At 65.5% G+C, this 13,418-nt stretch overlaps 3 protein-coding genes across 4 annotated transcripts; 2 read left to right on the top strand and 1 right to left on the bottom strand.

Annotated features, from left to right (window-relative positions):
• Positions 1–776: 776 nt before the first annotated feature.
• Positions 777–3,130, top strand: RAX2 (retina and anterior neural fold homeobox 2). Its single transcript, XM_070622592.1, has 2 exons — positions 777–1,166; positions 1,750–3,130. Exons 1-2 carry the CDS (start codon positions 951–953, stop codon positions 2,086–2,088), a joined length of 555 nt encoding a protein of 184 aa, XP_070478693.1. The 5' UTR covers positions 777–950; the 3' UTR covers positions 2,089–3,130.
• Positions 3,131–3,180: 50 nt separating this feature from the next.
• Positions 3,181–7,275, bottom strand: MRPL54 (mitochondrial ribosomal protein L54). Its single transcript, XM_070622591.1, has 3 exons — positions 6,481–7,275; positions 5,623–5,785; positions 3,181–4,881 (listed from the first exon to the last, which is right to left on the bottom strand). The coding sequence occupies exons 1-3, from the start codon at positions 6,596–6,598 to the stop codon at positions 4,749–4,751; spliced, it is 414 nt and encodes a 137-aa protein (XP_070478692.1). The 5' UTR covers positions 6,599–7,275; the 3' UTR covers positions 3,181–4,748.
• An 88-nt stretch (positions 7,276–7,363) lies between these two features.
• APBA3 (amyloid beta precursor protein binding family A member 3) lies at positions 7,364–13,336 on the top strand. Of its 2 annotated transcripts, XM_070622584.1 has the most exons (11): positions 7,364–7,517; positions 8,045–8,702; positions 8,781–8,829; positions 11,124–11,269; positions 11,381–11,467; positions 11,554–11,712; positions 11,928–12,107; positions 12,191–12,403; positions 12,714–12,833; positions 12,924–13,064; positions 13,136–13,336. In XM_070622584.1, exons 2-11 carry the CDS (start codon positions 8,127–8,129, stop codon positions 13,205–13,207), a joined length of 1,743 nt encoding a protein of 580 aa, XP_070478685.1. In that variant the 5' UTR covers positions 7,364–7,517; positions 8,045–8,126; the 3' UTR covers positions 13,208–13,336. The 2 variants fall into 2 exon arrangements, with proteins under 2 accessions (XP_070478685.1, XP_070478686.1); XM_070622585.1 differs by lacking the exon at positions 12,714–12,833.
• Positions 13,337–13,418: the final 82 nt, after the last annotated feature.

Below are 13,418 nucleotides of genomic sequence, written 5' to 3'. Positions count from 1 at the left end.
AGTGTCCTCACTAGGCCTCCGACCACCAGCAGCTGCATTTTCCTGGTGTAGTTGCTGGTTGTCTGTCTCTCCCACTAGGATGTCAGCTCCAAGGTTTGTGTTTTGTTGCCTACTGTGGGCAGTACCTGGTCCACAGTCAGGGCTCCATCACATGTTGACTGAGAGAATGGAGTGAACTTCTATTCATCCCTCAAAACCCAGCTAAAATGCCCCCTATGCCCTGTCCTACTCAGTGCCCAGGGAGCCACCTGGAACTGCCCTCACCTCCTGGGACCTCAGCTTCCCCCACCCCGTTGACATCTGTGACTCTGAGAGGGCCTTCTTCTGGCCCCAGCTGATAAAAACCGTAACTGGACACTCAGTAAGCACTGACTGCATACCATTCACTGTGTGGAGTCCGCGTGAGAGCTCCAGGGCTGAGTCCTGGTGTCACAGCTAGGGAAACTGAGGCCCAGAGAAGCGGGCCCTTGTTGGTGTCCTACAGCGAGGGTGGCAGGCCCAGGCTGACGTGTCCCCCACCCCACGGCCCCAGCCCTCCGTCGGGCTGCCCTCCCCGGGAGGCTCAGTTAATCACCGGGCTAATCCTCCCCAGGGCCCCCCCTCGGGCCACCGGGCGGAGCCCCGTGGACGCCGGATCCCACGGCCCAGGAGGGGCTGCCTGGCCGTGAGCGCTGCGCGGGCGGCGGGGGAGGGAGCTGTGGGGGCAGCGTCCCAGCCTCTGCGTCCTGGGTCCCAGACAGGGAGACAGACAGACAGACAGACGGACAGAGATGTAGGGAGCCAGACGCGGAGGCATCAACAGGGAAGGAGGTGGAGACAGAGAGTCGGAGGTCGACGGGGACGCCGACGAGGACCGCGGGCCCCTCCCCGCCTGCCCGGCCGGCCGTCCCTCCCGCGGTCCCACCCCATCCGTGGCGCTGCCGCCCCGCCAGGCGGGGGCGCGGAGGAGCATGTTCCTGAGCGCGGGCGAGGGGCCGGCGGCGGAGGGCGGGGCCCCGGGGCCGGGCGAGGAGGCCCCCAAGAAGCAGCACCGGCGCAACCGCACCACCTTCACCACCTACCAGCTGCACCAGCTCGAGCGGGCCTTCGAGGCCTCCCACTACCCGGACGTTTACAGCCGCGAGGAGCTGGCAGCCAAGGTGCACCTGCCCGAGGTGCGCGTGCAGGTGAGGGCGTCCCGCCACCCGGGGACCCTCCCAGGCTGTGGCCCGAAGAGAAACCGGGAAGGCCTCCTGGAGGAGGAGATGCAGGGCTGGGGCCTTGATGTTGGAGTAGGAGTTTGCCGCTGGGAAGGAGAAGGGGCGTTTTCCTAGGCATCCAGAACAGCTTGTGCAGAGATGTGGCAGCAGTACATTGAAGGTGTTTCCGCTGAGCTGGTTGGGCGGCGGTGGAAGGGGAGGCAGAGAATGGGGCTGTGAAAGAGCTCGTGAAGGGCCTCGAATGCCGAGCCGAGTGGCTTGGACCTCATGCCTGGGGCCTGAGAGCCGGGAGCCCGAGGGGGCCCAGGCAGAGGGAATGGCAAGGAGGGACTGGATTCCAAAAAGCCTCGGGGGCTGATGCGGTGGGAGCCAGGCGGCAGGGGTCCCGCCCTGAAGATGGCCATGTCCTTGAGGCGCTGCAGCACGAGGGAGTCAGGCTAGACAGCAGGCAGCACCCTGAGAGGTGGGGAGGAACGCCACAGGTGGGGAAGAGTGGCCTGGCTGCGCCCCGATGGCCCTGAGCTGGGAGAACCCCTCTCGCCGCCTCCAGGTGTGGTTCCAGAACCGCCGGGCCAAGTGGCGCCGCCAGGAGCGTCTGGAGTCCGGCTCCGGGGCCGTGGCAGCCCCGAGGCTCCCCGAGGCCCCAGCCCTGCCGTTCGCCCGCCCTCCGGCCGTGCCGCTGCCCCTGGAGCCCTGGCTGGGCCCCGGGCCCCCTGCCGGGCCGGGCCTGCCGCGCCTCCTGGGCCCCGGCCCCGGGCTGCAGGCGACCTTCGCGCCCCACGCCTTCGGGCCCGCCTTCTCGGACGGCTTCGCGCTGGAGGAGGCGTCGCTGCGGCTGCTGGCCAAGGAGCACGCGCAGGCGCTGGACAGGGCCTGGCCCCCGGCCTGAGCCGTCCGCCCTGTCACCAGGGCCTGCGACCTCCCGGGGACAGCGACCACAGCCTGGTCACAGAGCGGCCCGGCCACCAGACCAGACCGCTGCTGCAGAGCAAGGCTTGGGGCCTCCGCGTCCCACCCTCCCTGTCCGTCAGTGGCCTCCCGCGCCGGGTCCCCCACCCGCGGCTGGCCTCGGGGCACCCTCTGCCCCTCCTGGGGCCTCAGGAGCCACGGGACGCTGATTCTCTGAGTGCCCCCTGCTCATCTCCCACCCAGGTTCCTGAGGTCGCACGGCCGGGAGTGGACGGAGCCGTTTCCAAACTCGTTGCTGACCCCGTCCCGCCAGGCACGGCGCTGGGTCCCTGGGGGCGTGCGAAGCGGTGGGACCCCTGCCGGGCGCTCACGGGGGACACGCAGGCAGAGGCAGGTGACGCTGGGGGAATACCGCCCGTCCCTGCTCCCTCCAGGTACCCAGGTGTGGCTTCTGTCCCCCCACCCCACCACAGACCCCGTCACGTCCCCCAGCCCAGCGAGGCCAACCCAGCCGTGTCTCCCCGGGGCTCATGAGGGCAAGACGGCCGCCCTGCCCGGGGCCGGGCCGGACTCAGGACACGAGGCTGTTGGGGGCAAGGAATGGGGTGTGACCGGTGCCAGCACAACGGGGCGTCTCCCCAGGGAACAGGCAGCCCCGGTCAGAGCAGGAGGGGGATGGGGACACAGGGGCAGAAGCTGCAAGCGGCCGGCACCCCGCCCCCTCCGGGCTGCGTCCAGGAAGCGACCACAGGCTCACTTCCGGCCCTCAGGCCACATCCACACCCGCGGGGCCCACAGCCCGCCTGCTCATCTCCAGCCTCAGATGGCAGCACACGGGCCCCGGGTCCATGTCGTGGTGACGCTACAGCTGCCGGGCCAACCCATCCACCCATCCATCATTCATCCAACATGCGACAGGGACGGGATGGTGAACAGAACAAAGACCCCTGTCCTGACCGAGCTGCCACTCCAGTGGGAGAGACAAAAAGCACGATTAAAAAAATAAATAAGTAAAACCCAAACCGCGAGCTGGTGACAAGTCCTAGAGGGAAAATAAAACCAGGACGACAACTGGTCGTGCAGGGCTGCAATTTAATAGGCGGTCAGGGGACGCCTCGTGGACAAAGTGACCCCAGAGCAGAGACCTGGAGAGGAAGGAGGGAGCCATGGGGACACCTGGGGGAGGAGCGACCCAGGCAGAGGGCACAGCCTGTGTAAAGGCCCTGGGGCAGGCCCGGGCCTGGCGTCTGGGAGGAACAGCGAGGAGGTCCCCGTGGCTGGAGCAGAGGGAGGAGAGAGGGCAGGGAGGGGACGGGGCAGGTCGGGCCTGGCCCCATGGTTGTTACATCTCTGGCCCCTCCCGAGAGCCACGGGGAGCCGTGGGAGGGTTGGGACTGTCTGCCGGCCCAGGGCAGGTCACCAGGCAGAGCAGGTGGGCAGTAATCCGCTCGGCAGAGTCCTAAGCGGATGAGGCTCCCGTTTTCTCGGGACCCGGCGGCATTAGCCGCAAGGCCCCCACCCCACTGGTCCAGCCAGAAGACAGACGGGCGTGGAGGGCGGGGCCACAGCTGTGGGGCGGGGCCTACCCAGAGAAGGGGGGGGCGGGGGGAGAGGGTGGGGCCATGGCCATGGGGGCGGAGCCTACCCGGGAGAGGGTGGGGCCTGCAGACCCAACGTGACGGGCCGGCCTCCTCCAACCCTCCAGTCCGCGGGCTCAGGCCTCAGCCCTGCGACCCCCGCACACCCGCCCTCGCAGCCAGGCCGGGCAGGAGGTGGGGCTGCGGGAGCCGCGCTTCTCCCCTGGGCTGTGTGTGGCCAGATTCTCGGTGCCCAATGCAGACGCCAGGATGTGTTTCGAGGGGGGTGGGTGGTGGCGGGCGCACAACACGACAGCTGAGACCCGAGCACCAGTGCGACCACTACAGATGGACGGGAGGATGACCCACAGCCCAGCTGCCTGGGCTCAAGTGACTGCCCCTGGAGAAAGCCCCGTGACCTTCACAGGAAGGAAAGTCCTTGCTGAAATGGGTTAGGATGGAGTCAACTCTGCCGGGGAGAACTACCCACTGGAGGCTGAAAGGACTCAGAGATAGACAGAGACACATATCCGGATACTGAAGCACCTGGATCCACCCCTGCCTGAAGCCAAAGCCACTCCCGGACATCTCAGTTCCTGAAGCTCACACTCTTCGGCTTCGGGTGGCCTGCGTGGGGTTGATCCCCTGGCAACCCAGAGGCTTGGCTAGAAAAATCCGGCCCTCGAGGACTGAGGTGGGGCCCGTTGCACAGGGCGAAGAATTCAAGAATCCAGACAAGAAATCCAGTTCTGCCTGGAGGTGAGGATGGCCCGCAGAGGCTCAGCAGGGGGTGGCAGCTGGGGCCCCTCCCCGCTGGCGTCCCTCCCCCTCCGGGCGCTGTCAGACCACCCCCCCCAAGGACGGGCCCGGGGTCTTTATCCCCCCCCAGCCCGGCCCTGATCCAGCCTCGCTGAGGGGCGCACACGGGAGCCGGGGGAGGCTCCGTTCATGGAAAAGGCTGTTTCTCCCGGAAAGACAGTCTCCCTCGGGGGCGGGATGGTGGGAGCCGTGCCCTCGGGGGTCCCTCGGGGTCCTCGCGGCCTGGGCTCGGGCGACCCGCCCTCTAGAACTTCTGGTTCTTGCTGAGCCGGTTGTGGCGCCAGATGTTGTGCTTGCGCAGCAGCCGCCAGTACTCGCGGGTCTCGGGGTCCAGCTCCTCCAGCGTCTTGGGGGGGCCCAAGTTCATCTGGAACAGCCTGGCGGGGCGCGGGCGGGGCTCAGGGCGGTCCCCCCCCTTCCCGACGGCACTAGGATCCCAGGGGGACACACAAGCCCTCTCCTGCCCCCGGGCCACTGGCTGTGCTGTGACGCCTCCCCGGCCACTCGCTCGACCTCTCTGAACCTTCCCCGGCTCTAAGGATCAGCCCACGTCGGTGGCCCGCATGCCTGGCTCTCGCGGCCAAAAGCAAAATCCCTCCTGTAGCCCCCTGGGCCCTAGGGGGCTGGGCTCCGTCCCCTCCCTGCCCCGTCTCCCCGGCTCTCCACCTCGGCTCCCAGCCATTCCACTGACTAGCCAGGGGCAGTGCGGCCCCAGGCCCTTTGCACGGGCTGTTCCCTCCGCCTGCCTCTGAAGCTCCCCCCACCCACTCAGGTGCTGACTCTGGCCTCACCTCCCCGGGGGGGGGGGGGGGGCTGACCCGTGAAACCTCAGATTGGATCAGCCAGGCCCCCCTCACCCGTCACCAGGGACTCTGGCCTGTTCTGTGCCCTTTTGTGTCCCCAGCACCTAGGACAGGGCCTGGCAAACAGTAAGCGCTTAATAAATGCTTGTTTAAAACAAAGGACGCTGCTGGATGCAGTTCGCAGGCATCCTGATCTCACTAACTCCTCACGACCCTCTGACGGAGGCGTAACCCCAGTCATATGAGGCCCCCCGGCTACCCCCCGACCCCCCAGGGCGTCCCGATGACCTGGGAGGACGCCGCCTGGCCACTCACCACTCGGGGTACTCGGCGTCCGGCCTGAGCGCCACGTCGGGCCCGTCCTTGTAGATGTTGACGCCCATGGCGTGCGTGCTGAGCCGCACCGGGTCCGTGCACACCTCCGGGTCCTTCAGGGCCTCGCTGACCGCGCCTTTGCCGCCTCGACCCCCCTTAACGACTGCGGCCGGGCGGGCGGGCGGGTGGGGAGAGTCGGCTCAGCCCAGCCCCGCCCAGCCCCGCCCTCCTCCCCCGGCTGCCCCCTCCCCGGGGGCCTGGCTGGACCCTGGCTGCGGCCCTCAGAACGACTTCAAGAGTGACCGAGCCACTGCTCTGCAGCTCCATTTCGAGTCCTTCTGTCTATGGCGCGGAGAAAACGCTGCCACGCGGCTTTAAGGCCGAACATTTGTCAATTCCCGCCTCGCCACAAGGAGATCAGGCAAGGCTGTATCCAGCTAAACTTTAAATCACTTTGTTCGCTTTTGCTTAAGTGGTTAATCCTTAGATGGAGCCCACTGCCTTCTCGAATTTCCGGTGGTGACTTGCCCAAGGTCACACTGTGATTAGGGGGCAGAAACAGGCTGAGAATTCAAGTTCATGACCTTCTCTGACCCCGCCTCCAAAAAAAAAAACAACTCTGCGCCTGCGCAGTGAAGCGCATGTGCTCCACGTAACCCACACCCTCCTCACTGGCCGCTCGGCTTCACGACTCGCGCCCGCGGGTCCCTCAAACTGCGCATGCGCGTAAAGCCTAGCGTCGGCCTCTGCACGCTTGCGCACTGATGCTAGGACCCACCTGCGCAACCAGCGCCTGCGCACTAGCAACTCCCCAATGTCCCCGCCGTGCTTATCTCGGTCCCTCTTAACGCAGCTCACCCGCTTTCTTGGCATAATCCCGTACAAGGAGTCTTCCTGAATCGGCGGGATCCGGGAGCTGCCGCGCCGGCCAGCCGGCCCAGGTCCGGGCAGCTCCGAAGAGGCGTCTGGCCGCCATGACGTATGCTGGCTGCCCGCACGTGCTCGCTTCCGGGAGACGTCAGCGGCCAAGGGGCCCTTGGGAGTTGTAGGCTCTTAGAGACTTCTGGGAAATGTAGTATTCCAGCCTCAGGTGTACATTCATCGTGACTTCTCTAAACTTTTATAGATATCCCGTTACTGTATGAGGCGACTTTCAAAGGGTGTTTCATTGACTTCTTGTCCTTCTTCAGTTACTGGTCATTTACCCCAAAGATCGCACCTTGTACATTCCTGATTCTATTTGAGGAAAATTACCGGAAACCTAAAAGTAATAAACAGCTCACACGTGTTGGATTCATTATATTCCGGCCCTTCTGCTAAATCCTTAGCCAGCTTCCTCTCTAATCCTCACAATTAGGAGGCGGGTACTATTATTATCCCCCGTTTGCAATCGGAGCCGACGCTCAGGGAGATAAAGTCAAGCCGGGAGGCGTTATTCGGCCTCCTTAATACAAGCCAAACCGGAAGTCCATCTACAATAGGGTCCCCGCGCTGCTTCCGGTTTCCCCGGAGTCCAAAGAGACCGCCTTTCCCTCCTTCAGTATTTCCCAGTCCCATTCCTACCCAGCCGTCATCCCTTGGGAGAATGCCGCCGCCGTCGGAGGCGGGCAGTGATTATGAATCCCATTCTGCAGTTGAGGAAACACGCCCAGAGGCCAGCCCATGCGCCCACGGTGCATGGATGCAGGCCGGGGATTCGAACCGGCGTGCGTACACCTAGCGCCCCCGCGCGGCGAGTCTGGCTGGAAGAACTACATTTCCCAGCAGACCCCGCGAGCGTGCGCATGCCCAGTGGGCCAGGGAAGCGGCGAGCGGCGGCGGCTGGAACGACCAGGGCGGACCCTGGACGCTGGGTCCTGGGGTCCGCGCGCGCTGGGACCACCTCGGTTTGAGAAGTGAGTGTCCCCGCGGGACAGAGCGGGGTCTGGGGCGGTGCCTGGGGCCAGAGGTCTGAAGTCTTGAGCGTGGGGTCTGCGTGAGCGCTGGGGTCTGAACTTTGAGCTTTAGGCTCGGGGTCCGCCCTCAGCCTGGGTTCTGGGGTCGGGGTCGGGGTCTGGAGTTGACCCGGGCCGTGGCTTCGGAGGTGGCAGGTGAGGGTCTGTTTTCTGGCGTCTCGGATCTCTACGATTAAGTCTGGGGCCCTGAGTCTAAAGTCTGGGGTCTTGAGTCCGGGGTCTCTGGGGTCTCTGGGGTCGGGGTGTGTCTCCAGCCTGGGCCCCACGTTGCGGGGGAGGAGGATTTGGAAGAACCGGGGCTGGGGTGACAGGGACCGGGGAGTCGTCGGGGTTTGGAGCCCCGGGAAGCCACTGCCTTACCCCTGCTCATTCTGTGCCTCAGTTTCCTCGACTGTAAAACGGGGATCGGGGCAGGCCGTTCCCTGCAGGGTATGGCGAGGATTAAATCCCGTGTTCTGTGTGCGCAGCGCCCGGCGACAGCACCAAATTAGCCCCCGGGAAACCGACCCTTCGAATCTCTCAGATGCCGGTCTCGGCCTGGGGTCCAGGATGGAATTCCTGACGCCGCCCCGCCCCCCGCCTGTGCCTCCGGCCATGGACTTGGAGGAGCCCGGGGGCTCGCTCTCACCCTCTCAGGACGCCCCCCGTGACCTCCAGTGGGCCCCGGCGCCCGGAGGCCCCGGCAGCCTGAGTCACATGGAACTGGACGGGCCGAGTGTCGAGGACCTCGTGCAGCAGTTTGAGGCCCTGCCGGGTGACCTGGGGGCCCTGTCCCCGGATGGCCCCCCCTGCCCCCTGCACATCGCCACCGGCCATGGCCTGGCCCCCCAGGACGTCGCCGATGCCCACGGGCTCCTGTCGGCCGAGGCCGGCCGGGATGACCTGCTGAGCCTTCTGCGCCTCGAGGAGGCCGTTCCTTCCCCGTCGTATCCCGAGGAGCCCCCGGACCCTGCTCCCCACCTTCTGCAGCCCCCCGAGGACCCGGAGGAGGAGAGCGGCCCCCCGGAGTGGGCAGAGGGAGCTTCTGCCGAGCAGGGGGGCAGCAGGAGCTCCAGCAGCTCCCCGGAGCCCTGGCTGGAGACTGTGCCCTTGGTGGCTCCTGCAGGGCCACCCACCGGCGCCCAGGTACAGCCTGCCCGGTCCCGGGCGCCTCTGCTGCTGGCCGAGCCCGGGACTCAGGCCGCCCTCTTCGTCTCCTTGCAGAGCCCGGCCACCCCGGCGTCCCCTGCGTCCCGCCCTGCCCTCCAGGAGGGTGAGTACCCTGCCCGCCCGGGCCCAGGGGGTGGGGGGTGGGTCAGAGCAGCCAACTCGGGCTCCCGGATCTGCCCCAGAGCTTTGCCCGTCAGGAGTTGCTTCCAGATGAGGCTCAGAGGTTGCTTTCGAGTGGATTCCACGCGGCCTGGGAGAGCAGAGACAGTCGGGAGAATGTTCTGGAAGGAGCCGAGGGGGCAGGGCAGGCCTGGGGGTTGGTGGCACATCAGATCTGGAACCGAGGGTGGCCTGTGCGTTTTGAAAGGGCTAGAAAAGAATCCAAAAGGAGAAGAGTTCTTGGCACGTAAAGATGGGACGCGGTTGGGATGTCGGGGTCCGCAGATAGAGTGGACCACGGTCACGTCCACGCGTTGGTGTGTCGTCGTCTCTGGCGGCCTTTGTGTCAGAACAGTCAGGTTGCAACGGAGACCATCTGGCCCACAAGGACAGAAATACTTACTCTTTGGCCCTTTGCCGAAACAGTTTGCCAATCTCTGCCTTAAAGGATTGAAAGAACCAGTTCTGGCCATTTGGGATGTTCTAGAATGTCCCCCAAAACTACTAGAGGCCATAGGTCAAAGAGCAAGTTCTGTGGTTGTGGGGAGGGGAGCTGGTCTGGGCCTGTAGGTCCACGAAGGTTCTGGACTCGTGGGTGGAGCTGTGGCTGACCTCGGGAGTTCTAGAACTGGGCACTCTGCTTGTGGTTCTAGATTAAAGGAACCCGGGCTGGAGAATGATCTGGAATGCTGGCCAGAGCCGCCTGGTTCTGCTCAGAGGCAGGCGATCTAGAACCACAGCGGATGGAGGTCGTCTGCGGTTCTAGACCAGCAAGGGGTGTTCTAGAACTTGAGGCAGGGCCCTCTGATTCTAGAGGAATCAGAAGGTTCTAGAACTGTGCCATACAGTGGGAAAGTAACGTGAGCCATATGTGATTTTAAACTTCCTGGTTATCCCCGTTCAAAATAAAACAGGGAAGATTACCTTTAATGGTGTATTTTAGTTCACTCGATGTCTTGAAAACATTATTTCAACATCTAGTTAGCATCTTATAATTATTTCACGTTTTTTTACACTAAGTCTTCAAAATTGAATTGCACTTTGCATCTACGGTACATGTCAGTCTGGACCAGTCACATGTCAAGTGCACGGTGTCCCCTGGTGCCTGGTGGCTGCCACGTTAGCCCAATTCCAGAACCCCAGGGCCGAGTTGCCTGCCGTTCCGGAACACTCAGCTCGTGGGGGACACCGGGCAGAGCTGGCTGTACTTAAATTCACTTAGAGCCTCCACGACTGGGGGCCTGTCCCTGTGGTTCTAAACCAAGCAGCAGTAGGTACGGCTTAGAACTTTCTAGAACCGTTGCAGTGCCATCTGGTTCTAGGTGGCTCAGGGAATTCGGGAGCCAGGGGGCAAAGCTGTGTGTGATTCTGGGCTGGGTTGGGGGGAATTTGAGACCATTGAGGAGAGCTGTGTGTTTCTGGACTGTTCAGATAATTCTAGAACCCCCGGGGGCAGCTGGGGTCACAAGCTATTTGAGGATATTCTAGAACCTTGGGACGAGCTACGTGATGCTGTCATGATTCAGAAGTTCTAGAATCGTGGAAGGGAGAAGCCTGTGGTTCTAGAGTCATCTAGGCATCTAGAACCCCTGGCGGGTTTAGTTTGAGACCTGTCGGAGAGTTCTAGAATCGTGGCTTGGAGCCATCTGGGGTCTGGACAGCATGAGAGTGATAGAGACAGAACAGTTACTTCTTTCTGCTCTGATCGGGCGTTTTCGTGACCACGGAGCCGAGTTGCCTGTGGTCCTGGGCTGATTAGAGAGAATTCTAGAAAAAACGGGTCAAGTAGACTAGTTCTAGATTGATTGGGAGAATTCCAGAACCATCTGGTGGCGTTGACCATAGTCCTGTAACGCTGCACGTTTTAGGAACGAGAGTGGGGCCGTCTGGTTCTAGGCTGATCACGGGATTCTAGAAGCCCGGGGCGGGGGGTGGGGGGGGGGCCCGTGAGCACCGGAGCTGTTTCTGGATCTGGCCGTCATTCTGGACTCACAGCCGCTCTTGAAACCGGGTCCTCTGCCTGGGGGCCCTGGAGCCGTGGGCAGAGCCAGCTCCAGACTGATGGAAGGTTCTGGAGCTGTGAGGGCCAAGCTGAGGGCGTGGTGGGGACCGGGGATGGCCCCGTGCGCTTCAGGACGGTCAGCCCCACGGGCTGGAGCTCGGTGCCTCGGGGCAGAGCCGGCGGGGGCGGCGGAGCCTGGGGGCCCTCGGGGCTGACCGTCGTCCCCGTTGCTGCAGCGCCTGGACCCTGTGACTACGAGGACCTCCTGGACGGTGTCATCTTCGCGGCCAAGTACCTGGGCTCCACGCAGCTGCTGTCCCAGCGGAACCCGCCGCCCAGCGCGCGCATGGCACAGGCCCAGGAGGCCGTGGACCGCGTCAAGGTGAGGCCGCGCCGGGCCACGGGGCTCCCCAGGGTCGCCGGGCAGGGGGGTGGCCGCCTGGGGGGGCAGTGGCCAGGTCCTCGGGGGCCTCCACGTCCCCCGTGCCCACAGGCCCCCGACGGGGAGACGCAGCCCATGACGGACGTGGACCTCTTCGTCTCCACCAAGCGGGTCAAGGTCCTGACGGCCGACTCCCAGGTAGGGGCCGGGCCGGCGTCGGGTCAGGGGTGGGGGGGCTCCGCCGGGACCTCGCAGCCCGCCCAGGCCCCGTGTCGCCCGTGCAGGAGGCCATGATGGACCACGCGCTGCAGACTATCTCCTACATTGCCGACATCGGCAGCATCCTGGTGCTCATGGCGCGGCGGCGGGCACGGCGGCCCCCACCCCCGGCGGGCGGCCCGCGGCTCTGCAAGATGCTGTGCCACGTCTTCCGCGCCGACGACGTGAGCGCCGGGCCCGGCCACCCCCCCGCCCGCCCCCCTGGTCCCCCCGCATAGAGTCCTGAGACAGCGGCTGGCATCCCCGACGCCCCGAGAGCACCGTTTCTGGGGAATCCCGTCCCCGGGGGGCGCAAGGGCTCAGCGCCAAGGACGCCGGGAGGCTGGGGGGGACCTGGAGGAGGCGGGCGGCCCCCCCGAGACGTCCCCCGTGCCCGCAGGCCCAGCTCATCGCCCAGGCCATCGGCCAGGCCTTCGCGGTGGCCTACAGCCAGTTCCTGCGCGACAGCGGCCTGGACCCCGGCCAGGTGGCCGCGCGGCAGGGCCAGGGGGCCGTGGGCCCGGGCCACCTGCACAACGGGGACCTGGATCACTTCTCCAACAGTGACAACTGCAGGGAGGTGAGCGGGCAGCGGCGGCCCCCTGCCTGCCGTGTGTCCCCCGCCCCCGGGGTGCACCGACGCTGTGCCCGCGTGCCCCACAGGTGTGCATCGAGAAGCGGCGCGGCGAGGCCCTGGGCGTGGCTCTGGTGGAGTCGGGCTGGGGGTCGCTGCTGCCCACGGCCGTCATCGCCAACCTGCTGCACGGCGGCCCAGCCGAGCGCTCGGGCGCCCTGAGCATCGGGGACCGCCTGACCGCCATCAACGGGGCCAGCCTGGTGGGGCTGCCCCTGGCCGCCTGCCAGGCCGCCGTCCGCGTGAGTCCCCCGGGGCCCCACCTCCCCACGTCCCCTCGGTGGTCCCCTCCCACCAACCGTCCCCAAAGGGACAGCATGGAATATGAAGTCCTGCCTGCACGTGGGCACTCAGGGGAAACTGAGGCCTGGGGAGGAGAGAGGTCACACAGCCCCGCCCCTCGAGGGGCCTCCCAGAATCTAAGGCCTGGACGGCAGGTTCCATCTGATGGGTGGGTAAACTGAGGCCCAGCAGGGGCTGCAGCTTGCCAGGAGGTCGGTCCGGCAGCCCCCATGGGCCTAGCTAGGCCAGCGGCCCCCGTGCCCCCGGCAGGAGGTGAAGTCGCAGACGCTGGTGACCCTGAGCATCGTGCATTGCCCGCCGGTCACCACGGCCATCATCCGCCGGCCGCACGCCCGCGAGCAGCTGGGCTTCTGCGTGGAGGATGGCATCGTGAGCCCCGGCCCGGGGTGGCAGGGGACAGGTGGGTGGGCGGGCGGCCCGTCGCGCGGCCCCCGCAGCCACCACGTCCTGTCCCCACAGATCTGCAGCCTTCTGCGCGGGGGCATCGCCGAGCGCGGGGGCGTCCGCGTGGGCCACCGCATCATCGAGATCAACGGGCAGAGCGTGGTCGCCACGCCGCACGCGCGCATCATCGAGCTGCTCACCGAGGCGCACGTGGAGGTGCGGGGCGCGGGGGACAAGGGGGACCGCCCGCCCCCAGCCCCCGCCCAGCCGCCCGCCCTCTCCCCCAGGTCCACATCAAGACCATGCCGGTCGCCACCTACCGCCTGCTCACCGGCCAGGAGCAGCCCGTGTACCTGTGACGGCCGCCGTCGCTGCCACCGCTGTGCCTTAGCCCCCCGCCCGGAACCTTCCGTGGTGGCCGGGCCCCCGGGACCCCCAGCCCTCCGTTATGTCGGATGTAAAAAATTAAATGTTTATCGAACGGGTAAGAGCTCAGATCGCAGTCTGTGGGGTCGAGACCAGGCCCCGCCTCTGCCCCGGGTCCTTCCCGGAAGCCACTAGAAGCCGCAG

Source organism: Equus przewalskii, chromosome 6, assembly GCF_037783145.1.
Source record: "Equus przewalskii isolate Varuska chromosome 6, EquPr2, whole genome shotgun sequence".
In the NCBI taxonomy this organism is placed as follows: domain Eukaryota; kingdom Metazoa; phylum Chordata; class Mammalia; order Perissodactyla; family Equidae; genus Equus; species Equus przewalskii.
This window is presented reverse-complemented; position numbering and strand designations above follow the sequence as displayed.

What these genes read in the sequence shown, in the direction of transcription:
- RAX2 (XM_070622592.1), top strand. Translation starts at nt 951, where the DNA reads ATGTTCCTGAGCGCGGGCGAGGGGCCGGCGGCGGAGGGCGGGGCCCCG. An exon ending in TGCCCGAGGTGCGCGTGCAG is followed by an intron (nt 1,167 to 1,749) that starts GTGAGGGCGTCC and finishes CGCCGCCTCCAG; the next exon opens with GTGTGGTTCCAGAACCGCCG.
- APBA3 (XM_070622584.1), top strand. Translation starts at nt 8,127, where the DNA reads ATGGAATTCCTGACGCCGCCCCGCCCCCCGCCTGTGCCTCCGGCCATG. An exon ending in TCCTGACGGCCGACTCCCAG is followed by an intron (nt 11,468 to 11,553) that starts GTAGGGGCCGGG and finishes TCGCCCGTGCAG; the next exon opens with GAGGCCATGATGGACCACGC. An exon ending in TCACCGAGGCGCACGTGGAG is followed by an intron (nt 13,065 to 13,135) that starts GTGCGGGGCGCG and finishes CCTCTCCCCCAG; the next exon opens with GTCCACATCAAGACCATGCC.
- MRPL54 (XM_070622591.1), bottom strand. Translation starts at nt 6,598, where the DNA reads ATGGCGGCCAGACGCCTCTTCGGAGCTGCCCGGACCTGGGCCGGCTGG. An exon ending in GGATTATGCCAAGAAAGCGG is followed by an intron (nt 5,786 to 6,480) that starts GTGAGCTGCGTT and finishes GCCCGGCCGCAG; the next exon opens with TCGTTAAGGGGGGTCGAGGC. An exon ending in GACGCCGAGTACCCCGAGTG is followed by an intron (nt 4,882 to 5,622) that starts GTGAGTGGCCAG and finishes GCGCCCCGCCAG; the next exon opens with GCTGTTCCAGATGAACTTGG.